The sequence below is a fragment of the Emydura macquarii genome, unplaced genomic scaffold (assembly GCF_026122565.2).
Source record: "Emydura macquarii macquarii isolate MOO-44397 ecotype Brisbane River unplaced genomic scaffold, CSIRO-AGI_Emac_v2 contig_1551, whole genome shotgun sequence".
NCBI lineage: Eukaryota > Metazoa > Chordata > Testudines > Chelidae > Emydura > Emydura macquarii.
The window spans coordinates 23011632-23038025 of record NW_027131688.1 but is presented as its reverse complement, the minus strand read 5'-3'; the positions used below and the strand labels follow the sequence as shown (position 1 = coordinate 23038025).

At 41.3% G+C, this 26394-nt stretch overlaps 1 protein-coding gene across 2 annotated transcripts; it reads right to left on the bottom strand.

Annotated features, from left to right (window-relative positions):
- Window positions 1-13205: 13205 nt before the first annotated feature.
- On the bottom strand, window positions 13206-25321 carry SLC25A29 (solute carrier family 25 member 29). 2 transcript variants are annotated; one of them, XM_067555052.1, is made up of 5 exons: window positions 24592-25311; window positions 21428-21471; window positions 19269-19303; window positions 16226-16309; window positions 13206-15544 (listed from the first exon to the last, which is right to left on the bottom strand). In XM_067555052.1, the coding sequence occupies exon 5, from the start codon at window positions 15509-15511 to the stop codon at window positions 14801-14803; it is 711 nt and encodes a 236-aa protein (XP_067411153.1). In that variant the 5' UTR covers window positions 15512-15544; window positions 16226-16309; window positions 19269-19303; window positions 21428-21471; window positions 24592-25311; the 3' UTR covers window positions 13206-14800. The 2 variants fall into 2 exon arrangements, with proteins under 2 accessions (XP_067411153.1, XP_067411152.1); XM_067555051.1 differs by lacking the exon at window positions 19269-19303 and having other exon boundaries at window positions 24592-25321.
- Window positions 25322-26394: the final 1073 nt, after the last annotated feature.

Sequence of the window (26394 nt, the reverse complement as noted above, 5' to 3'; positions counted from 1 at the left end):
TGGAACAATGCAGTGACTAATTTAATTGTGCTTCTCAATACTTAGTCAAGGTAAGGGGTCGGGGTGTGTGGGGGGGTGTGTGAGCATGCATGCTTCTCCTCTTAGTCCGGGGGGGGGGGGGGGGTGTTGAATGGTGACTCCAGGATACTGACAATCATTTTTTCTTTGATTGGGCAAGCCTTCAGTTGTGGACCCAGTGCAGTAACAGAGAGCCATGCTTAGAACAAGGAACAAAAGACCGTGGGAATTACCAATAAAAAACTTTGAAGTTTTAATGTACACAGTGTTCTTTTGATGGTCTAATCAGAAGCGATTTCTAACACTTTTGTTACAAATGTTGAGTAAGAAATCTGTGTGTACTATAGTAAAGAGTGACAAACACAAGAAACTATGCACAAATGTTTAGGTATTGTTTTAAAAGAACGTCCAAAAAAAGGCTTTAAAATGTTTTAAAAGGTGTTTGATAGTAAAATATTTGTAGACCTCAGTCTCTGGATCTTTGTTATAAGAATACAATCCATCAAACTTTACAATGTTAAAATTAGACACCAAAACTTTTTTACAGGCTGTTGGATTTTGGTTTCAACTAGCAATGTAAAATGCTCAACACAGGCCATTTTACAAATAGCAAGGAAGGATTTTTCACCTACAACTAATTGTATTTTATTCTAAAACAGATGTTGCATCTTTGCTTTGGTGGTTTTTAGAGGGAAAAGAGTAGTGGAGTGGTTAGTTAATTTCAAGATATTCCAATGCACATTTTTATGGCAATACTAGTTTGGGGTTTTTTGTTTTTCACATGGCTGCATTTTAGGGGGCAGTGGCAGATGGTTCATAGTTACTTGTATTAGCAACTTTCTACAGAAGCTGATCATTGTAGTTGCATAAATGTGGCATTTGTTTTTGGAAGGAGACAAGAACAACTTAGTCGAGTGTTTTATCTAAGCACATTTTTATCTGTTTTTTTTTTTTATACAGCACCCAGCATGGCATCTGAGCTCCTCTGCTAAAGAACACAAGTTCTGTTCCCCTCCCTCCTTTCCTCCCTCCCCATATGTCCCCATTCTGTGGGACATATCTGTTTTGTTCAATGTGGTGGTTTGTTGGTTTGGTTTTTTTTGAGGTTGGCTAGAATGTAGTGTGCATTGCACTCCATCTTTAACTGGTTTTGCCATTAGAACAAGAATACCATTTGAGGCCAAGTTATTTAATTGTATTCTGTATTGGGTTTTGTTATATAGAAACACAAATGGGCATTGTCGCAAAGTGTCTGTCCAATGTATGAGAAAGCAGAGATCTCATTGAGCAGCTTGGTTGGAGCATTCAATCTCCATCTCTGGTGCTTTTTAGATTGTTCATTTTTAAATGCTCACTTTTTAGTGTGAGTAGATGCTGACTCTCGTTACCAAAAGAGGTTTCTCACAGTTGTGCTTACATAACTCTATTGATGACTGACTGATTAGAAATTCCTATATCAAATTGAATAAACCTTATTTTAATAGCTTCTGTAATTTAAGTTAAATTCAACTTCTTGGAATAGCTTTTAAAAATATAATTGGCACATCTTATTCTTAAAGCTCCACACTTCACTGATTCAGCAGCTCCCATTGTGGATTTTCATTGAGGATATTGACAGTCTGCTACCCACAAGAACCTGCATCATGCCACCAAACCTGCAACCAAGTTGAGGTAAGGGGGGGAACTTTTCTGGGGCCCCACACAGACAACTGTTTACAAATTGCCAGGAAGTTTCAGGGAGGGTATTAGCCTCTGTGCCCTATGCATCATGCCCATTTCATAACCCAGTTACTCTTGCACTCCCTGTATTCCAACTAACTGTCACACAGTGAGCAGAGATGGGGAGGAACTTCAGTTATGCTTGTGTGTGGGTTAGGACTCTGGTTCCCAAAGCTTGCATATCTTTGGGCTCAAAACAGCTTTAAAAAACCCTGTCTAATTCACAAACTCTTCACCATTTTCACTTTCAGCCTGACTCAGGAACACAGCAAATTCATATAGCATAGGGGGAACCCCAGTGGTAGTCAGTCATTGCTCTGTTTGCCTCCTTCTGCTCAGGGGCATTCTTTCCCTTTAGCGAGCCCTTCTGCCTGAAAGAGAGAAGACAGAAGTTTGGTTCCTCCAGTGCAATCGTGACATGGTGAGTGTGATTTATAGTAGCAGAACAGTGACTAAGTGCTATTTATTTCTCTGTTAGAGCTCCTTTTCAACCACTTAGTTTGACGTATCTTATTCTGTCCTGTTCTGGTGGTCCCTGAGGATGCTGTGTAGTATGAAGTAGAATGGTCATACAAGCAGCCTGTTGGTGATACTGCTCCTTTTCACCAGTTGGCACCAGTCTGTCCTGAACTGTCTCCCTCCACCTCAACAGCAATCACATCGTCAAAGGAGACAACCATATCGGACTTGAATCCAAGCTACCCATTAGAAATTACTATTATGAGGAGCTTAGATGTATGTGATTCTCTAATGATGCTTACAAAGCATAAAACTGAAAGGTAACTCTGCCTGAAGTGGAGGCAGATCCAAGCATCAAGAAACATAGCTTTCAAAGGACCATTCCTTTAGAAGGGGGAGTTAAATCAGTCCCTAAAATTGTAGATTCTAGCTCAGGTGTTCCTGCAATTCCTGGAAAAAATTCTTTGATACTTTAATAATCCTGAATTCTTGCTGTTTTTCTAAAGAGAGCCATTCTTTCCCCCTTTTTTCCTTCCCAATAGTATTAATCTAAGGGACAGATCCCTTACTAGGATTGCCTTGCCTCTAACTTCATTTCAGACCATTCACAGATGGTCCCCAAGCACTCATATCTTGTTGGGGTGGTTGTATTTGGTCTTCTTTTCAGCTACCCAGTTCATTTGGAACCAGCTCTAGAAAATACTTGAGTTTAATTTATACAGGCCTCATCAGTTCAGATTCCTGTACAGCATCTCAGATGCCCAAAGTGAATTTGCTGGTTCAGGGTTCCCTATGACCAGAGAAAATAAATGCTTTCCTTTTCTTTCTCTGGGTCACGCTCTAAGCAGGCTCCAAGTGCCCTGATAAATGGTATGTGTCTAGTGTATGTTTTCATTCTTTGCCAGAAATATTTTAAATGCAAAGATTCAAGGGTATCCAGCATTAGTTTTACTTGATTTGGGAACCCTAGCTCATCACTCCCCAGTGGAGGAGTTACCTATCTTCTTTCTGCATTTCAGAGGTAGAGGAGATTCCTCTTGTAATGGTTCTCCCCCCATGTCCAATACAGACTTGTCAGCTCTGTGCGACCCCCCCACCCCCCCCAAAATATGAAAGGTAGGGAGAAGTTTTTCAGGTCTTCGTGCCTTCCTTTCATCACAAGATTTTTTTGGCTTTTTCTCTTCCTCCATCTTAAGTGTACTGTTAGGAAGAAGGTCCTGCAGGAGGACTTCAAGGGAAATAAATCATCCTTGAGTAACCAGAGGCTATTGGCACACACTGCCACGAACTAATTGGCATGCTGGGAGCCTGCATAGAGACAGTGCTCTGGGCAATGCTTCATCTCAGCCTTTGCAGTATTTCCTGATTGACTGTCTGCCAGGAGCAGTTGAAGGTTCAGCTGATGATCCACCATCATCAGTTTGTTTTTCCTTCATCTGATGGAAATATTTTCTTCATCTACTCAGGGGCAATCCTATGAAATGATAGAATAACAAATGTCAGCATGTCTCTTGGGGGGCACATTTGGGGACCCTATATGGCTCGGGGCAAGTGTACTCCTCAGATTTTCAATGCAGCATCAATTTCTTGGGAAAGGGTAAATGAAATACTCCTCCTGCTCTTAAGAATTCCTTTACATCTCTACACATGGAAAGGAACAACAAAGCCTCTGTGTCTGAACTGCCAAAGCACAATAAGGAACTGGCCTAAGTGAGGTGAGATCAGTGCCTGGCAATCGAGGCCATGTATCCAGGGCCAACAAAACAACAAACAGGATGATTGACTAGGTCAATGGACAGTGAAAGCAGAGGATTGGGAGCTAAATAAAAGCACTCTTATATAGTTAATGAAGATGTGGTTCCTTCCTCAGGTGAATCTTTTTGCTAGCAGATTCAACAAGAAACTACCCAAATTTTACAAGCACTGCCTTTTCCAGATTGGGAGGGAGGACATTTTCATTCCTCTGGACAGAGCTTTCTGGCTTATGCCTCTTTTCTTATTCCCTCTGATTGCCAGGGGGTCAGGAAAGTTACCAAGGAGCGATAGTGGTGTTTACCCCATGGAGAGACCAATGTACTCAAGATTCCCAGACTACTTTGCAGTAATTACTGTTCACTTGACGGGACATGGCCACGACATAGAGAAGCCTCTTACTGGGAAATTTTATTGAGTAAATTGGTGCACTATATCCCTTTGCTAAGCTATTCAAACTAGATTTGGCCTTTGGACAAAGAGTCTCAGGTCCAGTCTGCCATTGACTGGTTGAATCAAAGACCCTAAACATTTTTGTATTTAACCCCAAACAAATGTTTTCTGTCCTCTGAAAGATACTGGTTACTGCTTGTTACCTTCCCATTAGTACTGAACAGGAGCAGCAGGTGCCTCCATAGGAGCAAGGTAATTATCTGTACTTTTATCCTTTCAAAATGGGTACTGACGACCTTGACAGAACATACCCCATGTTCATATAAAGGCTATGCCTCAGTTTTGAAAGGGCATTGAATAATATTCCTTGTTTGGGACTGGATAGCGAGGGGGAGAGAATAGTCTGGTAGGCATTTTAGCTTATTTGAAAAGGGTTCTTTTTCTCCTGCTTGGACAACTTTTTCCTTCTGGAAATAGCTTTCTAACGTAATTTTAAGTCTGTCCTCTCAGCTATGGGTAGTATGCCTGGGCTAAGTCTGCATTGCCTCAATTATGTGAAAAGGGGGGATGGCAATCCATGTGAAAGGGAGCAAAAGATGAGGGATGTCACATGTATCTCCAAAGCATGCAATGAAGGTGGATAGCCCATCAGCACTGGACTGACTTGAGCAGCAGTACTTATTTGAAGAAAATAAAATTAAGAGATAACTGGCTACCGTGATTCTAATCACACAGTACTGGCCTAGACATCCTTGGTTTGCAGATCCCTTGGAAATGTCTGTGCCCCCTCCATCAACATTATGATCCATTCCAGATCTTCTATCACAGGGCCACCTGTTCCATCACAACCTGGCATCCTTTTGCACCTGCCTGCCTAGTTATTCAAAGGTCACATGCATTAATAATAATAAATTCTAATATTCCAGTGATGTGTTATCAAGCCTAATGGAGTCCAAAAAGCTTTCCACTAATTCTCTGTATACAAGAATATGGAAAATATTTTATTCCTAGTACACATCAAGAGGATACTCAGCATTGTTTATATTGCTCCTAGACTTGCTTGTAAGATGTTTTTCCCCAGGGCTATAGTACAACTCATTCAGATCGCAAGCATCAGTTATCCTCCGTTCTGGTCAACCTTCCTGACTCCATTACCCCGTGTTTCTCTCCCTCTCCCTCCCTGACCCCCAAATAAAAAAATCCTAAAAAGCTACTTCCTTAATCAGATCTCCTGTTCACAAGGTAACTCCATGGAATCTTTCTCTAATATTAAATATGTGCTTGGGTCCACTTATTGACTCCTTCTCTGAAGTAACACTATATTTCCTAACAATTTAGGTCCCCTTTCTAGAGGCCATAACACCTGCACTGAAGGACATCAGAGTTGGGAGCCATCTGTCTTTCTTCAAAATTGTGGGGGTTTCCCCCTGTAATATAAGGGTACCCTTCATTCAGCCCTAAAATTTATTCCTTCCACCAATCCCAGGAGCCCGTTCCCCTCTTTGCCCAAATCCAGCACATCTGAAAGAGAGGGCCTGATACACAGACATCTGGAATGCAAAGAAGATAAATATTTAGAAGACAAAGTTCTTCAGTAAAACCTCCCCTTGGTTCATTCTAATACACCACAGAGTTAGGGGACAGAAAGCTTCCACATCCTCCTCTTGCTGAGCTTTGACTTTATTAACAAAAACATAAATAGGATTTAAAAAAAATCACCTCAAGCATTTTCCCCAGGTTTGGCTCCTCTTAAGTCTCCTGCATTGGCTCTATGTGAATCTCACCTAGAGACAGCCACCCCCACCTCACTTGTATCCCATTGAGGCTTCCTGCCTCGATAGCTAGAAGATTGAGGTGTGTGATTAACAAGTGTTAGCTAACACTTGTTAATCACACATCACTTTATACTTCGTGTAGACAAAGACAGTCCTGTTTAATAACTTATTTAACATGTTAGCTAATGTTTGCTAAATAGACCTCTTTTTTGAGCCTAGACAGGACACAATGAGTTATCAGAACCCACTTCACTCTTTCCTAGCATTATCAATGCTTACTAGTAGGGCAAATGTAGCCAGCCTGTCACAAGCCACTGTCTAGCCCTTTAACAAAAAGGCGTTCCGTAAAGCAGTACAGTTTAAGGCCCCGAGGGTAGGGGGCCTGAAATATCAAAGTGTAGATTTCAGTTTCATGAGATGGTAGTCTTACTACATGTATCTTCTTCAGCATGTTTGTATTGGAGGATCACATTTCAATATTTAGTGACTCATGAACAATTTGCAATCCCACAGGCAGCCTTTCTTTCCACTTGTGAGCTGTAGCTTCCCAGTGTCAGTGTTAGCAATTGCTCAACTGAAAAAGGAATATTAGCAAATTCCTTGAGTAGTATTTCTATTATAATTTTGCTGCTTTAGCACCATAAGAACATGAGAACGGCCATACTAAGCCAGACCAATGGTCCACCTACCCCAGTATCCTGTCTTCCGACAGTGGCCAATGCCAGGTGCTTCAGAGAGAATGAATAGAACAGGTAATCAAGTGATCCATCCTGTCAATCATTCTCAGTTTCTGGCAAATAGCAATCCCTGCTTATCCTGGCTGATAAGTTCATGGAGGATAGCCATTGATGGACCTATCTAGGTTTTTGGGGTTTTTTTTTTTAATCCCATTATTGTCTTGGCCTTCACATCATCTTCTGGCAAGGAGTTCCACAGGTTGACTGTGTGTAGAAATACTTCCTTTTGTTCATTTTAAACCTGCTGCCTATTAATTTCATTTAGTGACTCCTATTTTGTGTTATGAGTAAATATTTCCTTATTTACTTTCTCCACACCAGTCATGATTTTATAGACCTCTATCATACCCCCTTTAGGTGTCTCTTTTTTCCAAGCTGAAAAGTCCCAGTCTTATGAATCACTCCTCATATGGAAGCTTTTCCATATCAATAATTTTTTTCTCCCACCTTTTCTATACCTTTTCCAATTCCAATATATCTTTTTAGAGATGGGGTGACCAGCTCTTCATGCAGTATTCAAGATGTGGATTTACAATGGATTTATAAAGAGGCAATATATTTTCTGCCTCAATATCCCTTTTCTAAAGGTTTCCAACGTTCTGTTAGCTAGCTTTTTTTGACTGTCCCTGCACACTGAGTGGATGTTTTCAGAGAACTATCCACAATGACCCCAAGATCTTTCTTGAGTGCCAGCTTGATCCCATCATTTTATATGTATAGTTGGGATTATGTTTTACAAAGTGCGTTACTTTTCATTTCTCAGCATTGAATTTCATCTGACATTTTGTTACCTAGTCACTTAGTTTTGTGAGGTCCCTTTGTAACTCTTCGCAGTCTGCTTTGGACTTAACTATCTTGAGTTGTTTTGTATCATCTGCAAATTTTGCCACCTCATAGTTTACCCCTTTTTCCAGATCATTTGGGAATACGTTCAACAGTACTGGTCCCAGTACAGACCCCTGAGGGACACCACTATTCCCCTCTCTTCATTCTGAAAACTGACCATTTATTCCTACCCTTTGTTTCCTATCTTTTAACCACCATGTTATGCTTTCCTCAGCTTTCTGAGGACCATTGGACACAGTCCAATGTAATGTATGTTGTTAGCAGACTGCCAATTTTTTACCCTCTGGATTCCTAACAAAAGGCCCAAAAAACTCATCAGGCAGACCTCAAAATGAAGTAGCTCCCACATAGGTGAGAGAAAGTGGGCCTGCTGTTGGAGTGGGAACATTCAGAGGTAGCCATTTTACCAAGTTGACATTTTAATTGACAGCAGCAATTTATTTGACCATCCAGGAGACAGACCTTATTGTGAAACTGAACAACTGTTGCTTCCCTGTCAGAGAGCAAATATTGAGCACCAATGACAAGCCACTAGCCAGCATTAACTTGTGCTAGTGTACTGCCTCAGAGGCTGTGATATCTGGGTCCACTAACAGGGATGCTGGAACATGGAAGTCAATCTACTTTATTTCCATAGATCTTTGATAGGCATTTGATATTTGGCTTTCGGCAAAGGAATCCATGTGAAACTGGGAAAATTGTTGCTCTTCCATGGTGCTTTCCCTTTCTGAATGTTAAATGGGGATATGAAGATCTTCCTTGCTATGGTTTATACCTAATAATATTTGTTTTGTCTGCCAGGTCTAAAGGGAGGCAAGCCGAGAGAGAGAGACTGGCAGAGGCATTAAGCTGTGACTGAGTACAACATAGCTATCCTCGCACTAAGTAGACTTCTCAAGGGAAGATCACTTCTCCTCCCACCCCCCATCTCTTCCATCCATCCCACCAACAAGCCTGAAAATAGGATGAGGATAACAAATGGAACGTGCCTCTTCCCATCTTCTTAGTATAGCCTGTTGGACAACATGAATGTTGGAGAACCAGGGGAAGGAAGGAGTGAAAAGTAACATAACTGAAGACTGATAATGCTTATAATTTAACAATTTAGCTGAAATGTCACACGTAAGTAATAAGCTGATCTTGTACGAACACATGAAACTTTATTTTTTTCCCCAGGAACAACTTTTTAATATAATTCACTAAATGTTAATTATTCATTATAACATTTTGGTATAAAATTTGATTCATTCTGATCGCTTTAATGTAAATGGATTTGTTAAGAATGGACTTCGGTTTGGGAATGTGTTGTCTAGGTCCTTGGAGATACAGTCCCTACTCTGGGGAACTTTTGGTATAAAGACCTGATCCTGCACATGCTTATGAAGTCTACTGTGAGTAGTCCCATTAACCACATTAGTAAACACTGTGTTCAGTAGTGTATGCAGGGGTCAGGTCCTTTTGATAATACACACATTGAGATAGGGACCATATCTTCTAGGGCCTAGAAGAGGTCAACAAATAGTAATGCACTGAAACCCTCTATTTCTGCGAGTCAAATTGTGTGTTGAGGCTATGCTAAAGTGATCAAATAAAATGTCAAACTAAGGATCAATGGTTTGTCCCTTTTTTTTTTTTTTGGGGGGGGAAGAAAATGTTTTACTTAATAACATGCCTAGTGTGACAAGCGGTTTCTAATATGAAAGCCTCATAACTCACAAAAGTTCTTAGTGAGTTTCAACCATTTGGTTTTCCATGATAAGTAAGTCCACGAATTGTACCACTGAAGGACCAGGTTTCTTGAGCTTTCTGCATACCAGAGCCTTTTCAGGGGTTTTATTATAACCTTGAGACTGGTAAACTGCAGCGCCTCACTTGTCTTTGAAAGATTTGATTAGTAGTATTGTACATAATTTATGAGTAGCCAGAAGAAACTGAGCCTTGTTTACATGAGAAATGTGTACTGATTTAATTAAATTAGATCCTTTTATAAAAATTTCTTGCTCCTCGTTGGAGAAACTCCTTTCTTGGGACTGCATCCCCTTTCTTTTGTCTGCCACTGTCCTCCTCTTCCTCATTTTTTTTTTTGGTCCATTTTGTTATGCCTTTTTAGTCTAATTTTAGATCAAGCTCCTTGGGGTAGAAATTTTGCTTTTCTGTCTGTAAAGCACCATGCACAATTTTGGTGCTACATCCATAATGCATTGCAAATTCTGATCTATTTATCTTTGAAGAACTGCATTGACTTCTGTGAGCGGTAAGACCTTCTTTTAGGTAGACTGTTTCTGTCGAGAAGTAAAAGGGAGATCAGGATGTTAAATGTTGCCTATTTGTGAGAATTTTCTGATAAAACACAGGTGTCTGAAGGATGGTAAAATAGACCTGACATGCTTGATATACTGTCCTATGGGAAACATAAATTCTGTGCAATTCTGTCTGTATGCAGGAACCACACCAACAAATTGTTTGGTGTTCTGTTTATTGCTGTTTGTCTAATACACAACAGTTAATGTGCAAAAGTGTGTGTGAATTGAGACCTCTGTGTGTAGATAAGCCCTCAAGGCCTGCTACTGTCTGTGAGGGAGACTCGGGAAGGGAGTCATCTCTTTCCTTATTGCCTTAATTAAACGGAGAGGGGGTATTAGAATCATAAAAAGGTAAGACTGGAAGGGACCTTGATAGGTTATCTAGTCCAGTCCCCTACACAGAGGCAGAACCAAGTATTATAGACCATCCCTGACAGGTGTTTGTCTGACCTGTTCTTAAGTACCTCCAATGACAGGGATTCCACACCCTCCTTAGGTAGTTCCAGTCCTTAACCACCCTTACAGTTAGGAAGTTTTTCCTAATGTCTAACCTAAATCTCCGTTGTTGCAATTTAAGTCCATTATTTCTTGCCCTGTCCTCAGTGGATAATTAGAACAGTGCATCTTCCTTCTCTTTATAGCAACTTTTTACATTCTTGAAGACTTATATCCCCTCTCAATCGTCTCTTCTCTAGATTAAACAGTTTTTTTCAATATTCCCTCATAGGTCACATTTTCTAGACCTTTAATCACTTGTGTGGCTCTCCTCTGGACTTTCTCCAATTTGTCTGTCTTTCCTGACATCCCAGAACTGCATTCTAGTTGAGGCCTTAACAGTGCTGAACAAAGTGGAAGAAATACTTGTCTTGTTTACAACACTCCTGCTAAGGCAACCTAGAGTGCTGTTCACTTTTTTGCAACAATATTAGTGTTGACTCTTAGTTTGTGATCTACTATGACCCCCACATCCCTTTCAGCAGTGTTCCTTCCTAGACAGTCATTTCCCATTTTGTATTTGTGCAATTGATTATTTCTTTAGTATTGTCCTTATTGAATTTAATCCTATTTATTTCTGACCGTTTCCCCAGTTTGTCAAGATCATTTTGAATTCTAATCCTGTCTTCCAAAGTGCTTGGAACTCCTCCCAGCTTGGTATTGTCTGCAAACTTTGTGTACTTTCTATGCTATTATCCAAATCATTACCTATGTAATTATCTATCCAATCATTATCTTTGTAAACCAGTTATTTACAAGGACAGTATTTCTAAAATGAGTTTAAACTAGGTAGGAGTAGTTATTTATTTACTCAGTTTGAGATTTGCCTTATAGATACAATAAAAGGTATTACCTCACCCACCTTGTCTGTCAATTAACTGGCATTCAAGCTGGGTTGGCAACTAGCTTAGTTTCTGTTGGGTTCACTTACAATGGTGGAGCAAGATGGCTGCCTTCACATTAGTAGCAGTATTAAAACTTTTTTTTTTTTTTTTTTTTTGGAGTTCCATTTCACAATTTATTCCTAGTGGGCTTTGCTAGTGCATGGTTTGAGCAAAGTGGTGTCCTGTCCCTTTCTAAAGTCACAACCTTTCTCCAGAAGACCAGCTCTCCTGCTCTGAGAGCGTTGCATGGACTCATCCCACGCCTCTGCTTTCACCATACAGTTCTAATCCAAAGTGCCACTGCTGCTGGGATAATGGAAGCAGAATGGCAGCTTGGACAGTAGTTGAAAGATCATGGCTGGTTACCAGACCAGTACAGGGAAAGGAGGAACAATTCTAGTCAAATTGGTTGCTAACTGTTCCTTTTCATCAACCTAGTGATTGGGGAGAGAGCCAAGCACAGCTGAATTCTGCCAAGTCAAATACGTGCCTCACTAAATAGGAGACGCCCTCCCAGTGTTCCTTTTATAGGTCAGATAACATACATCAGAAGCCTGCTCATCCCAGAGGGTTTCTTATCCTGCAACATCATGCTCCTTTCTATTTCCATGAAGCACAGCATACAGTCAGGTTTATAGCCAAGGCAGTAACCAGATCTGTTCTTCCTTTAGCTGGAATGTAAAAAAGCTGTGCTGAAGTTTTTTAAATATTACACTAGTAAGTGTTGGGAGGTATCCCCGTAACAGCATGCTCTAACTGTACATCCCTTTTTAAAGCAAAATCATACTTCTCAAAGAAGTGACATTATTGGGTTCTTCATCTGCTTCTTCCATGTAAATTTGCTTCACTTTGCAAGAAAAGTTTCCCAATAAAAGATTAGTCCTGCATATTAGCATGTGAATCTGGAAAGCAAACTGTTCTTTCTAGCTCAAGCATCAACATTAAGCGATTCAGCAATCTGAACTTAACTCTGCTGATGAGCAAGCTCATTTTCCTGTAGCTCTGTAGAATTAACACTGCCAATAAGAATAAGGAAGTTATCAGTAAAATGTTCAGCTAGGACACTGAATAGTAGGCACAGAGCTGTTGAGTAAGGAGGTGCTGTGTACCCTGTCACTCTTCTGTAAGGTGACTAGATAGCAAGTGTGAAAAATCAGGACACTTTTGTAAGGTGGTGCGGTATAACTGCATCTAAGACAAAAGCCCCTACTACCAGGACATCTGGTCACCCTACTCTTCTGACCATAAAGAAAGATGTGTTGTTAGTAAGCACCTGAAACTTACCTATAAAACAGCAATGTTTTAAGAGATCAGTTTAAGCATGAGTGAAAAGTTCCAGAGGGGTAGCCGTGTTAGTCTTTAAAGTGCTACAAGACTTGTTTTTGCTGTATACAGACTAACAAATTTAATTTCTGCAGGCATAAGCTTTCGTGGGCTGTAACCCACTTATCAGATGTATGGAATAGAAATCAGATGGGAGATATATTATATATACATCCAAGGGTAAGGAACAACAATGGGGAAAGTAGGTATAAGCAAAGTCCATTCAGTTAGAGTAGTTGAGGCCTATTCACAACCATTGATTAGGAGCTGAGAATGTGAACAGTGACAAGTACTACTTGTAATGAGAGAACCATTCCAAGTCCCTGTGTAATAGTCTATTAAAGTTTAATTCATGGACTGTGTGTGGAAAAAGTAAACTTACTTCAGGCAAAGCATCACTCTTTTTGGAAGCTAGGTATGTGAGGTAGTCAAAAGGGTGTTTAAATACAAGTGTTAGCACATGGTCACTTCTATTTATAAAATGAGCCCAGAGGACTGAAGTCAAAATTTTAAAAATCTTTTTATTCCCGAAGATTTTACAATAATTACAGAATACTGTACAAAGGTGTAATTGCCTTCTCTCTGAATTGTTGTGTATATACAGCTTAGACACATTTCACATTCAGTTTGAATCTTAGTGCAAGTAGGCACAAAACATCCAACATACCTCCAAGGTATAAAGAGACATACCAGTTTTACAGGTTTTTCCAGCATATTTTGTTACAGTACAAAATGCTATGAACTGCAAGTTTTTTTTTTAAAAAATTAAACACATATTGCACCTATCCCAAACAAGTGTAACATGTTCCACACCCACTGTCTTACCAAGTAACCCTGATGCTTTTAACGTGCTTCCCCTTCCCCGTTTGTGCCAAGCAATCATGGTTATCCCAAATTTTAAATAACTGTTTTAAAGTTAAAGTAATCTCTCTTGAGCACGCTGCTATAAATATCACAGCTTATTAATGTTACAAAAGGTTCCCCAGAAGCCTTTTCAGTATGACTTTATTCCAATGTGCTGTAACCCAATACACACAGTAAATCAGGACTGTGTAGTATAAGAACTTAATGTAACTCCATCAAACCCTAACCCCATTTCTTAGACATTTCAGTGTAACACCCTCACCCATTACTTTACAGTGAGGAATGGAACCTCTGCCCCTGTGTATTTCCCCATTACATAAAAAAAAGTAACTATACAAGTGATGACCCAACAGCCTTCAATACATTAACAATTTGAGCAGTTAAAGGCAGGACTTTTAACTTATTACACATCACTGACCTCCATATTGCCTGTTCGGAGAATGGCGAGCAGTGGCATATAGTTACATAAACTTCTCCAGAAGAATGAAAGCTGCTTGCACTAAAGCTAGTTAACACATTCCATGCACACACACAAGTTGAAGGCAGAAGCAAATACAATCAATCTCACGTGCCTTGACTCTCCCTAACTCTGCCATTTAAAAAACAAAATGTAGATGAGGTTCAGATCCTCCTTTTAAGCACAATGAAACAAAGTAAGTCTATGTAGAAGAAAGTGAGAAGTTACAGAACAGATCAAGCTTTAATAAGCTAATGAACTAGGATGGTTACTTAAATAACTCCATTGAAATTTACAAAAAGCAAAGGAGAAACATGGCTCACTGAAGGCTACTCCAGGCCTTAAGAGTTACCTCCGTAACACCTCCAGCATGGTAAACCATGACTTCTATGAAGGCTACAGCTGTCCCTATCAAATACAAAAGAGCATTCTTTTATATCCAAACATGATCCACTTGGTCAATCAAAATGTGACTAGAAAATCTGATTTCTGGTGGTACAAGATTTTCTAGACCATACGTAGTGATATAGCAGCAGCGTCTGTACAGTATGTTTCTAAAGGCAGGTCCCTACATTGCCTGGATTTTAAACACATTTTGATCATTAAAAAGGCAAACTGCTTATACAAGTGATGAGATGAAATCCTAATTAACACTCTTTATGCAGATAATTTATTTACAGTTTCTATAGATAGAATGTTTACAAAAATAAGCCTCTGGAAATTTTAACTCCAGAAAATAAACATGTAACAGTCGTCAGATCACTGAAGAATGAATTCACAAACTTGAAGGCTGCTGGATTCCTGGCCCTGGCTCACATTCACGTAGATTCTCTTCTGACCTCATATACATAAGGAACACTGTGACCGTGGCAAAAGTAGCTGCATTGACAGGGAATGCTCGGAGAAGTGTAGAAGTAAGACCCCTTGTAAACACCCTCCAACCTTCCTCATGGTAACTCTTTCTAATACAGTCCAGAATTCCATTGTATTGAGTGACTCCTCCGACTCCATCAGCCTGAAGCCGGGACTTGATCACATCCACAGGATAGGTTGACAGCCAGGATACAATTCCTGACATGCCTCCAGCCAACAGCAGTTTGGGGATTATGTAACTGTCCTCAACTTCACAGCCTAAGTATCTGGTCAAAGAGTCATAGGTCAAGAAGTAAAAGCCAAAGCTTGGTGTCTCTCTTAGGAATGTGGAAACCATGCCTCGGTTGATGCCTCTCAAACCTTCCTTTTGGTAGATTTTAACCAAGCAATCTAGAGAATTCTTGTAATTCTTTGACTTTAGTTTGTATTCACCTGTTCCCTGAAGTTGCATTCTTGTCTTAGCTAACTCCATAGGGCAGCAGATCACACACTGAATGGCTCCCGCTGCCGACCCTGCAAGAAACTGGTTTAGTGGAGTGTCTTTTCCGAGAGCACGAATTGTGTTTCCCTGAACGCCAAACACAAGTGCGTTAATGAAGGTAAGTCCCATCATTGGTGACCCAATACCTTTATAAAGTCCAAAAGTCTAGAAAATAAAAACAAATAGCTATTTAAGAATAGTGTTAATGGTTTTCTAAGACTGCACAGAAAATAACCTACAGCTTTTGCACTAACTTCTCTACAAGGTGGCTGGTGGCAAACAGACTCCCTACAAGTACGACACTGTCTGCATCAAACAGTGATTTGATCAACAGCTAGTGCTCCAAAAGCATCTATCGATTTGAGAACATTGTCAGTTAAATGTTCAAAGTTCTCATATCTACTTAATGGTCGCAGGGACCGTTATGATTATCTAGTCTGACTTCCTGTACAACACAGGCCACAGATTTCACTTAGCAATTTGTGTCCAGCCCAGTTACTTGTTGAATTACAGTATCTTTCCAAAAGACATACAATCTTGGTTTAAAGACTCCAAGTAGTGATGAACCCTCCACACGTCTGTATAAGACATTCAGTGGTTAATTCCCTGTTAACTTTGCTGTCTTCCCGCCATTGGGTCTTGTTCATGCTTTTGACATCTAGATTAGAGCTTTGACAACCAGGTTTGAAAGTTTTGGTGCAAATGCTTAACTGCTGATCCAGCAATAATAAACCTGACCTGATGGTGAAACTCATACATTTGATCTGGAGCTTAATTAAGCTCAATTTTTCTAATCACATTAATACATCTATTTATCCTTATATAAAACAGCAATTGGCTACTTACTGATTCGTGCTTTATGATGGACTGAAAGCAGTGGAAGGTCCCACGGTAGAGAGGTTTCTCTACACTTTGGACTTGAAGACGCACCTACAAGAAGTTTAGTGAGAAGAACTTATTTGTATGGCAAGATCGATGTATCGATACGCTAATGCTTTGTACCTATATGGAGGTACACTACAGTAGTGTCTACACAAAGCACACAGTTAAGATACCAGAGTGCCATAAATGGCAAATGTGAAATTATTTTAAAGATATGTTCAGAGTTAATTGCTTTTGAGATGATAAAACTTGGGGGGGGAGGGAAGTGTTCATTAACCTAAGTCCTTCTTATAAAAATGTGAAAAAAATGTAATCATTTTGAAAGTGCAATAAGGTGAAAGGTAACTCTAGTTTTCACCTATGCTAATAACCAAAGCTTTCTTAACCTAGATGTTAATATTTGTCAATTCTTTTTGGATGTAATGGAGAATTTTTATAATTTACCTGCAAACTTGACATGAAATGTGGCCAGGGACATACTATTAGTCCACAAAGAATGTCTGGACCAAGATGTTTGTGGACATCCAACTTAAGACACCTTAATCAAGTCTGATTTTTCTCAGTGTGGGTGCCCAGAACTTAAAAAAATCAGGTACTGATAAGGTATCTCAAACTGGGCACCCAAAATCACTAGTCTCTTGAAATCCTGGGCCTGCTTGTCATTTAAAACAAAAAAACAAAAAAAAAAGCAGAGTGCTAACTTAAATGTTCACTAGCCTTAATAAAACATATTTCTCAGCTACAGTGTTCTAAGTGATCTTTATTTACTTTGATTTATATATACTCCCTATGTAACATGTTTGGTCAGAAAGATGCCACTAACTGTGGGGGTTGGGATGGAGGTAGGGGATGGGAGGATGGCCTCATTCTCATGTGTTTATACACCACTCCCTTAATTTAAGACTCCAATTTGATTCTTTTCCCTAATTTGTCTCCTGGATTTTAAAACCAAATAAAATCTTAACTCTCCTCACTCCAGATACTGGAATATGGCTTTTTACATGTGTCACTAACAATGATTCTAGCTAGAATGATAAACCTAGAATGTTGCCTTTGTTTATAAGAGTGCAGAGTTGTGAGCATTTTTGGAAGGGGATACCTACAAGCCATCCAATATGCTGCAATTTCAAAGCAAAATGTGTGTTTTTTTTTTTTTAAGTTTTTTGTCTTAATTCTAGAGACCGGTTTCCAATTTGCATGGATTCTTGACCCCGGTATCTGTTCTCCTTGGCTGCTTAAAGCTCCCACTGGTGTCCATGGAAGAATATGCCATGCATATAGCAACAGCAGAATATCTATGATAATGAAGGCAATGTGAGAGTCAAGAAAGGATTTGTCAGGTTTTTGTTTTGTTTGTGTTCGTTTCAGATTGTTTTTCACTTTTAAAGAAAGGGCAGAATATACTTTCAAAGGTAAATCTCAATCATAAGTATTTTCCTCACAGTAAAAACTAGACCATGTAATATGCGAACTAAATGTAAAGGTCACTCTTTAAAACAAAAAGATAGCTGGGACTATCTAAGCACAAGAGCACTTCTTTTTAGCCTGTCTGCCTAATGGTGAGACAACTAATTCCAGGGAAGAGATCTTGCTGAAATTTCAGTACAGAGTGAGATTTTAAACCACAGTTATAAGCCACCCTAAACTAAGTTTACATTGTGATTCAAAGAGATCATAGCCTCTTAATTTCCTACAGATTATTGAAGATGTGATAGGTGTGTGGAAAAATTTATCAGCCCGAATTTGGGATTGGTACAAGTAGCAGAGCCCATAAGTGAGCTATGACACGCATTCCAAGCAGTGCTGATGAGTTTTATACTACACTATCATGAATAAAAAGTAAGTAGTTTAATTTTATTGGTACTATTTTCATATGCCCTAGTTGTAAAGCCAAGTTGCCTTGTTTAGGATGAGTCCCAACCGTATGAATGAGCCTTGGAAGTAAAGAAAATAATGTAAATTTAGGAACTTTGATTACCCAATAACTCTTCTATAGGTAAGTGTTTGCAGGTGAAAGCTATCAAAACTAAGTGCTGTGTATCCAAGCCCTTTCAAGTGGTTAAAAAGCTTCAATTTCTAGCTGGAATAGTGAAATATTGGACCTTAAATCTGTCGCTGGTGCAGGACTGAATATAGCCTCTTGTAAACTTAGGCCAGGATAACTGGGCATAAACACTCCAAATCTAGATATGAAGGGAGGGTTTTTTTGTTTTTTTTTAAAATGGCAGCTGTCTGAAGACAGTTTAGTTGTTGAGAATGTCGGCACTAGTCAGGGCAGAGATGTGATAATTGGCAGAGTGGAGGTAGGGAGGTAAATATTTGATAAACGCAATTTATCATATAGCTCACTGCCATGTTTTAATACTCTGAGCAACAAAGTCTGATGCTTGTATGCGATGTAATTTGGTTCAGTCTGTGCAGAAGTGGGTTTTATTACAAAATTATACTATATCATTAATCTGATGATGATAAATTTTATCTTCCTCCTTCCTGCATCTAAATTACCAAGAATCGTCAAACAGGTAGGCTCAAAAGTAACTTCACTCAACAACTTCAAGTCACTGAAAATCTGCATTAAGGTATTGTCAATGAAGAGTGAGCAGAAAAAAAAGCAAACCTTTAATGTGTGTAAATCTGGTGCATTTTAGATTGACTAAACTAAACATATGCCCTCCAAATTTAAGAAGTGGATGAAACGGGTCAGCATTGGAAGTGTACCCAAGATCCGGTTTCATGACCACTTTGTGCACAACCTTAAGCACATGGTGAGAAATGCACACCAGAAAATAAGTTTCAGAACAAAATCTATAGACTTAAAAATGTTCCCATTAAAAAGGGATGCTCATACCCCACTCCCTCCAATTCAGAGCACTAGAAATGGGACACATCATTTTAAAACTAAAAGGGGGAAAAAAGGCTATGTAAGGTTGTCTTTTTGAACTAATCATACATTTTGGAATAAATTAAGACTGAGAGAAACAGAAGTGTTCACCTGGTCTATACTTACTAGGTAACTCTCCAGTGATGAGGCTTATCTGTCATCTACAACAAAGTAACACTTTTGCTGTTAATGAAGACAGCCCCTAGCTCAGAAAGTAAAGGCAGTTAAAAGCAACAAAGCAATTTTACACATTACATCAACAAACCAGGAAAAGGGAGTTAGCCACTTTTGAGATTAGACTCAGTTTCAGATTTGTTTCAGCATGGTTTTAGAAATTAATTCTTTATCCCTATGTGTTTCCACCATCCCCACAATCCCATCCTCCCTCTCCCCCATGTTTTGGCCCTTATGAAGCATGATCACTGGCAAAAAGGCTTAAAATTTAGGAGGAAGCAGAATTCTGTTTATCTAAGCAGATTCCTCATTTGGAAGCTACTATATATTAACACTTTAGGATAGTTTATTTAAAAAAAAAAAAAAAAGGGCAATCAAATTAGCCCTCTAACTCTATAGGACAGATGAGGGTTAATCTTACCAGAACACCCCAGAGACAGTACTATATAAACTGTTCTTTTTTTAAAGATGGGTTACAGATTTAGTTTCCCCACATTTTAATAGGGATTATACTGGCTAATTATACAAATATTGATTAGTATAGTATTCTCCAGTATAGAAAAGGTGGGGAAAGCTATTTTCTTCTACTAGTATGAAAATAAAAAGTGCTACCCTGACTTTAATAAAGCAACAGCTATTAAAACAATTATGGACATTGACAATACTCCACTGAACTATCATGACGCTTAGTCTACAGCCATTTCAGCTCTGCATTAAATAATGCTCAATTAATTAAAAAAACTACTAGAACGTTCAACACTTAGAGCCACCAATTCTTCAGATTTAAGCACATGCTTAATTTTTATATCTTATCAGTAGTTCAACTGACTTCAGTGGACTATCTCCCAAAACCTGAAGTTAAGCATGTATTTTAGCAGTTCTACTTTAGTCAATGCAACTAGACAGACGGCATAAAGTTAAGCATGTGATTGTCTTTGTAAACAGGCGGCCCTAGCATTTTTCCTCTGCACCAACTTTAAAAATAGTTGCAAATCCAAGTAATACCATCAATGAGAATGTTTAGTGAAATTCAGCTGAACTGTTTAATAGTCAAGGTTAACATATTCTGAAGTATTTAACTTTGTTATATTAGAACAGTTTGCACTGGATTGATAGGAACTAATACCCAGCAGATATGAGAATCTTTTCTGTAATAAATAACCATGTGGCTAGAATATGTAATATGATGATGCACACTCTTAATGGCCTTCAGATATTTCCCTTTTTTATTGCATTTAGATAGCCAGCTTTGTCCTAAACTTGATAGACAATGTTAGATGGCCTGCTCTCTAGAGGAAAAAATAACCAAATATATTAATTTAGTACTGGGTGCATCTTCTACCAGGAGACTATATTCTGCTTTTACAGGTGACTAGACTGAGTAAAGCTCTCAATAAGTGCCGAAATCCCATTTTGAAAAGCGACTTAGACACTTAGTCTAAGCCTCGTTGACATTCCAAGAGACTTAGCCAATTCTGACATTACTACCTTTTTATCTAATATACCTTCTGTTTCTAGCTACTTGAATCCTAAATCTTGGTCTATATGAATACAATATAGCCATCGGTGTCCCAAAGAATAAATCAATTCTGGCTAGGAAAGGTAGAGTGATTCCTTGAAGAAGAAAAAGAAAGAGGCCCAAAACATAGTGTGTCAAATTATGAAACTGCTTCATACAAATGAATTGCTTTTGTTCACTAATGATATGACTATTGGCCAATGTAACCAACAAATTAATGCTTTCAGAGTGAATAGGAAAGCTTTTTAAAAAAATTCCAATCCATAACAAAGTAGGATTATTTAAATTTCAAAAGAGGGTACAGGCAGTTTTAGATGTTAGTGATCAAAAAAAAATGCACGGAAACAAGCCTGGATCTAATTTCTTAAGTTAAAAGTAGGAACTTGTTTTCACATACTGTGTTTTTTATGGCTTTCATTTGCTTTTAAAGATCTGGGATTTCAGCAAGTCTATAAAAATACTTTAAAAGGATCGCTTCAAGCTTTGGACCATCAGGCTTAAGCTTCTGAAATGCCTGAATTTTTTTTCCTTAAATACTTTTGCACTACTTTGCCTAGAATGTGGAAGTTAAAGCTGTTTGAAATCAACCCACCTTTACAGTGTCAAATGGATGTCCTACTAGCACTCCAGCAGCACCTACAAGACAAATGACAGTTTTATGGTTGTACGATCTAGCATTTTTCCCTTAAACTAATCCAATGCTAGAGCAGTCCTAGAACAAGCAAGTAACTTTAGGCGCACATTGTTGCGGGCAGGTCATACATGGAATTACCACGGGAAGTAGTGGATTCTTTTGATGTTTTCAAATCAAGATTAGATGTATGCCCTTCTGGAAAATATGCCTTAGTCAAATAAGTTACTGGGCTACAGAAAGGGTTGAATTCTGTGGTGTTACACAGTAGGTCAAGCTATATTATCTAATGATCCCTTCTGGCCTTAAAATCTATGGGCAAATATTGTGGCACCATAGGCATGTCCATGTAGAAGTGAAAGATTTCCTTGAAGTGGAAGTGATGTCAGGTGTTTGATCTTTACTGGGTAGAAGCAAACCTGAGACAAACAAGGCTTCTTGTAAGAATAGGTTGTCCTTAGTCTTTCTAGATGTGATGGAAAGTCGTGCACCAACACAATACTCCTGATAGAACTTGCTTGAGTGTTCAAGTTTCTAACTGAATGGAGTAAGAGATCATCTCACTATGGTATGGTTAGTCTTTGGCCGAGGGGTAAGGTTCTTTACCTACTATATTGAAGTCTGTAAAGAGAGTATTTAGGCAATGAAGTATAAAACTCTCACCTACCATGGTTCTTTGATGATTGGTGGCCTTACCCTTACTATTAGTTATTGTTTAAATACACTAAAGGCTTTTCTACACTTAAAATGCTACTGCAGTCCTTCAGTGTAGACACTCACTACAGTGATGGGAACGGGTCTCCTGTCAGTATAATTAATCCACCTCCCTGAGAAGCCTTAGCTAGGTTGACTGAGGAATTCTTCCATTAATCTAGCACTGTCTACATGCAGGGTTAGGTCGGCTTAACGTCTAAGTGTTGATCTGGCTTAAGATGCTAATGCCCAGATTCAGAAAAGAACGTAAGCGTGGTGATGCGGAGTGTTGCCATGTCTAACTGTTGGGTGCCTAGAAAGTCACTGGACTTCACAAAGTCTGAGGTTGGCACTTAGACTCCCTATACAATGCAGGGGGGAGACAGGTGCCTAAGCATAGGATTCAGAAACAGCCAGCACACTAGATGGCACCTCATCTAAGCTAGCCAATGGCCAGTGTGAAGTCAAGTGATGTGTGAGAGGCAGGGCTTATTTCTTCAAGATAAATGCTCAAGTCTCGACTGCAGCAAGGCACCTCCCTCTGTTTTAGATTCTCAGTTGCACACCCTCTCTTCCTGGTAGGTGCCTATGCTGTTTTGTATAAGTTCCCCTATAGAGGCCTGATCTGGTAGGCAAGGTCTGGGTATCCTTTACCAGACTGGGCCCGATTGGCGATTTAGGCATAGGAACATCTATCTTCTGCTGGTCACGTGTTGCCCTGGCGCTCAGGCATCCACGTGCCTGGCATAAGGCTGCAACAAGAATGTGCAAATGCAAAAAACATAGGCACCCAGAGAACTTTTACTGCAAAAACTTAGGTGCTGAGCAGTTGCAGGCACCTTTGTGGTTAGGGGGCACCTGAGTAGGGGTTTTGTGAATCCCATGGGGGCCTTATTCTGGGAGTTAGGTGTCTAAGTCCTTTTGTGAATCTAATGAAGTATTTAAACCCTCCATGAAATTCTGGTATATAAAACAATCGGAATGGTGTTAAATATCTAATGTGTCCCCTGCAGGATGATTATATATACACACTTCACTAAAGCTGTGTCTGCACTAGCACTAACTCTAAAACTAGATGTTTCTTTCATATCCCTGAGCACCCTGCCACCATAAATGCTTGTGTGGACAAGCACGATGTCGGTGGGAGAGCTCTCTCCAGTCACCATAACGGAGCTACACAAGCACTTATGCTGGCAAAATTTGTCATTTGGAGTTTTGTTTTGTTTTTTTTCCCCCAGCATAAGTGCTATGTAGACAAGGCCTATGTAGATTCCAATAGCGCTTTCCCCTTCCCCCTCTAGTTTCTAACATGTAAAGGTTTTTACTGTTATCTGTCAGATAACCATTAAACATCTCTTACAAAGGAGAAAGCTAAAGGTTACGCTTACATTGTTCTGTTCAAATAGATGGCCCATGATTTTTAGCTGGTGACTGGTTAATGGAAAAAACCTTTTTTCTCTTTCAGAGGATAAGATCTCTTGCTCTCTGCAATTCACAGCTATATCCACCAGCAGGCCACCTCCTGCAGTTACAGAGGCTGCGCACAACTGCGTAGAAATGTAAGTATAGATGGCCAAGCAGGTGCCATACCCTGCCACATCCTACTCCCTTACAGGGCCCCCGGCCTGGGCATGCACGCAAGGAAGCCCTTAGATGTAAGAAAGCAGCTATACCCTATCTAGGCCCATTTCCCATCAGTGTGAGGCAGCAGGCTGGAAAGTTCCCCTGTGTGCTTTGTACAGGGATGGGCCGCAGGGAAAGCTAGCAAGACTGTGTGGAGGAGGGTGCACAGGAAACCCTGCGGGGCAGCTTCAGCAGAAGGGGTTGCACGTTGTGGATGTTTCAGGGGTCCTGGGAGCGAGGGAGGGTAAGGTGTGGGGGGATGGTGATGGCTGGTGGGGGGAGAGATTGATGGGTTTATGGGGGGGGAGGGAGGGAGGTGTGCGGAGCATTGTTCGATTCCCCCCCCCCCCGTACTGCTCGTGGCAGGCCCAGGGCGGGCCGCGAAGAAACCTGACTCCTGGGCGCTGACTCACGCCCCGGGGTCCTGCACTAGCTCCGCGCCCATCCCAGCCAGCCAGCGCGGGTAGAGACAATGGGCCCAGCCCGGCCCCTGCAAGGAGCCAGAGCCATTCAGAGCGAGCGGAGGCGTCAAGCTCCACTCCCGGCGCTGGCAGAGCGAAGCTGCCACGGCAGCAGCCCGCAGGGCGGGGAAGGACCCGCCAGCGCTGGGAGCCCTTCCCTCCCCCTCCTTCGGCGCGGCGCGACGCGACACGAGCCCCCCCACCCCTTACCTCCCGCGCCATGGTCCCGCCACCCTCCGCTGCGCGCCCCCAGCGCCCCTGGCTCGGTTCCCGCCCGCCCCTTATGTAACCGGATCGCTGCAGCAAGCAAATCCCCAGGCACGCGCGGAGCCGCAGCGCTTCTCTCACCGCCAACGCAGCCCGCTAGGAAATCCAGCGCCATCCTGCTCCCCCGCGCGGCCCCCGCCTGCAGGCCCGGCTGTGCGTGCCCCCGCCGCCGCTCCCCGCCTCGTTGCACCGGTCCTGCTGCCGCTCCGGCGGCCTCCTGGCTTCGTCGCTCCGCCCGAGTCCCTCGGGGTTGCGGGGGCGGCGGCGGGGGGGGGGCTCGGGATCGATGGAGAGCAAGGACTCGCGAGGCCACCCGCGAGCAGCAGCAGCAGCGACCGGCTCCCGGCGCGCCTTCCAGCCCTTCGCAATCCGGCCCGCACCCGCTGCTCCGTCCGCGCGCTCGCTGTCTAGTCTCTGACTGACGTCGCTGCGGGCCGGCGATGGGAATAGGAGGGGGGGAGGGACAGAGCCTGCTGGGGGAGGGAGAAGCCTCCAATCAGCTGCAGTAGCCGGCACAACGCCCCTCCGGCGGAGCCCGCTGTCTGGCTGCCGATTGGCGGCGCTTGCTCTCCTCGGGGGTGGCTGAAGCGAGTGGGACGAGCCGCGAGCAGACAAAGAAGTACCCGAGGGAGCTTCGTGGGGCGCTTTGTGCTTGCTGGGCTGAGCGGCTTTGGGCTGGGACCCGGCGTTCAGCCTTGCGCCAATGCCTGTCGCGGCCGTGCAAGATGCTACTTAGCCTGGAAAGGGGCCGGGAGCTGGCCCCGTCAGATCTGGGGCGGGCCAGGCTGACGGCTCTTTATAAATAATGCAGGAAGGGCTCCACCTTTACCCGCGTCGGCTCTTGAGTCGGCTGAAACGCAGTGGTTCTCTCTCAAGCCTTAACGGTCTGCTGCTGATCACCCCCAGCTGAGCGTAGATTCCGATCGGGAGGAGGCACCAGAAAATCTAAGGGCTGGTTCACACTTAAACAAAAAAATCTCGTGTAACAATTGGTTTAGGAACAGATACAGCTAAAGCAGTACGTCCCCCTACTGGGTATGCTGTTACACCAGCATCACATTCACCATGTCCACACTAGGGGGCTGTACCTATTTAACTAGATTTGTATAAAATCACGTCTCTCACCAAAAACTGTGTAGACCAGGCCTAATGCGGAATTAATAATTCCAAAGAATCAGTGGTACAATATTATCATGACTTAGATCACGAAGGATGTGATGTCTGTGGTCTCTCTAAAACACTGCAGATATCAATGGTATATATCCGTATTAGCAATATGCTGCTGTGAACTGCCTCTGTGGCTCTCCTTCCACTTGTATAGTTTTTCCTCTTCAGTTTCAGATTCTAGAGGGCTAGTCAATATAGATTTTCTGGGGAGAGAAGGAGGATTTCTCTCCAGTTCTGCACAGTGATGTTTGCACAAGATATAAGATAAGATCATAGAGTTAAAAAAAAATTGTGGCAATAATATTCCGTTTCCCTTTTCATCAAAATATATACATTTATCTTGCAAGTGGGCCCACAGAAGAGCCTCACTGACATCAGTGGGGGTCTGTTCATGTGTTACTTGCAGCTGCAGGCAAAAAATGTGATTTTTTTTGTTTTCAAATTCATGGCTGGCTATCTTAAAAAAAATGTTTCTGTCCTACATTGTTCATCCCAGCATTCTTTTCCCTTGTTTTATAGCTGTTTTACAAGGCAGTTACAGGTAAGGGCACAATTCAGACCTGATTCAATTCTGGGCTCTGCCACAGAGTTCCTATGTGGACCTGGTCAAGTCACTTAAGCACTTCTGGAAATTTTACCTTAAAGTGACTTAGGAGCCTAAGGCCTTGTACACATGGTAGGGTAACCTGCTCTACAGGGGTGTGATTTCTAAAGCAC

What these genes read in the sequence shown, in the direction of transcription:
- SLC25A29 (XM_067555051.1), bottom strand. Translation starts at nt 24,625, where the DNA reads ATGGCGCTGGATTTCCTAGCGGGCTGCGTTGGCG. An exon ending in ATCCATTTGACACTGTAAAG is followed by an intron (nt 16,310 to 21,427) that starts GTGGGTTGATTT and finishes AACTTCTTGTAG; the next exon opens with GTGCGTCTTCAAGTCCAAAG. An exon ending in CCATCATAAAGCACGAATCA is followed by an intron (nt 15,545 to 16,225) that starts GTAAGTAGCCAA and finishes TTTATTTTCTAG; the next exon opens with ACTTTTGGACTTTATAAAGG.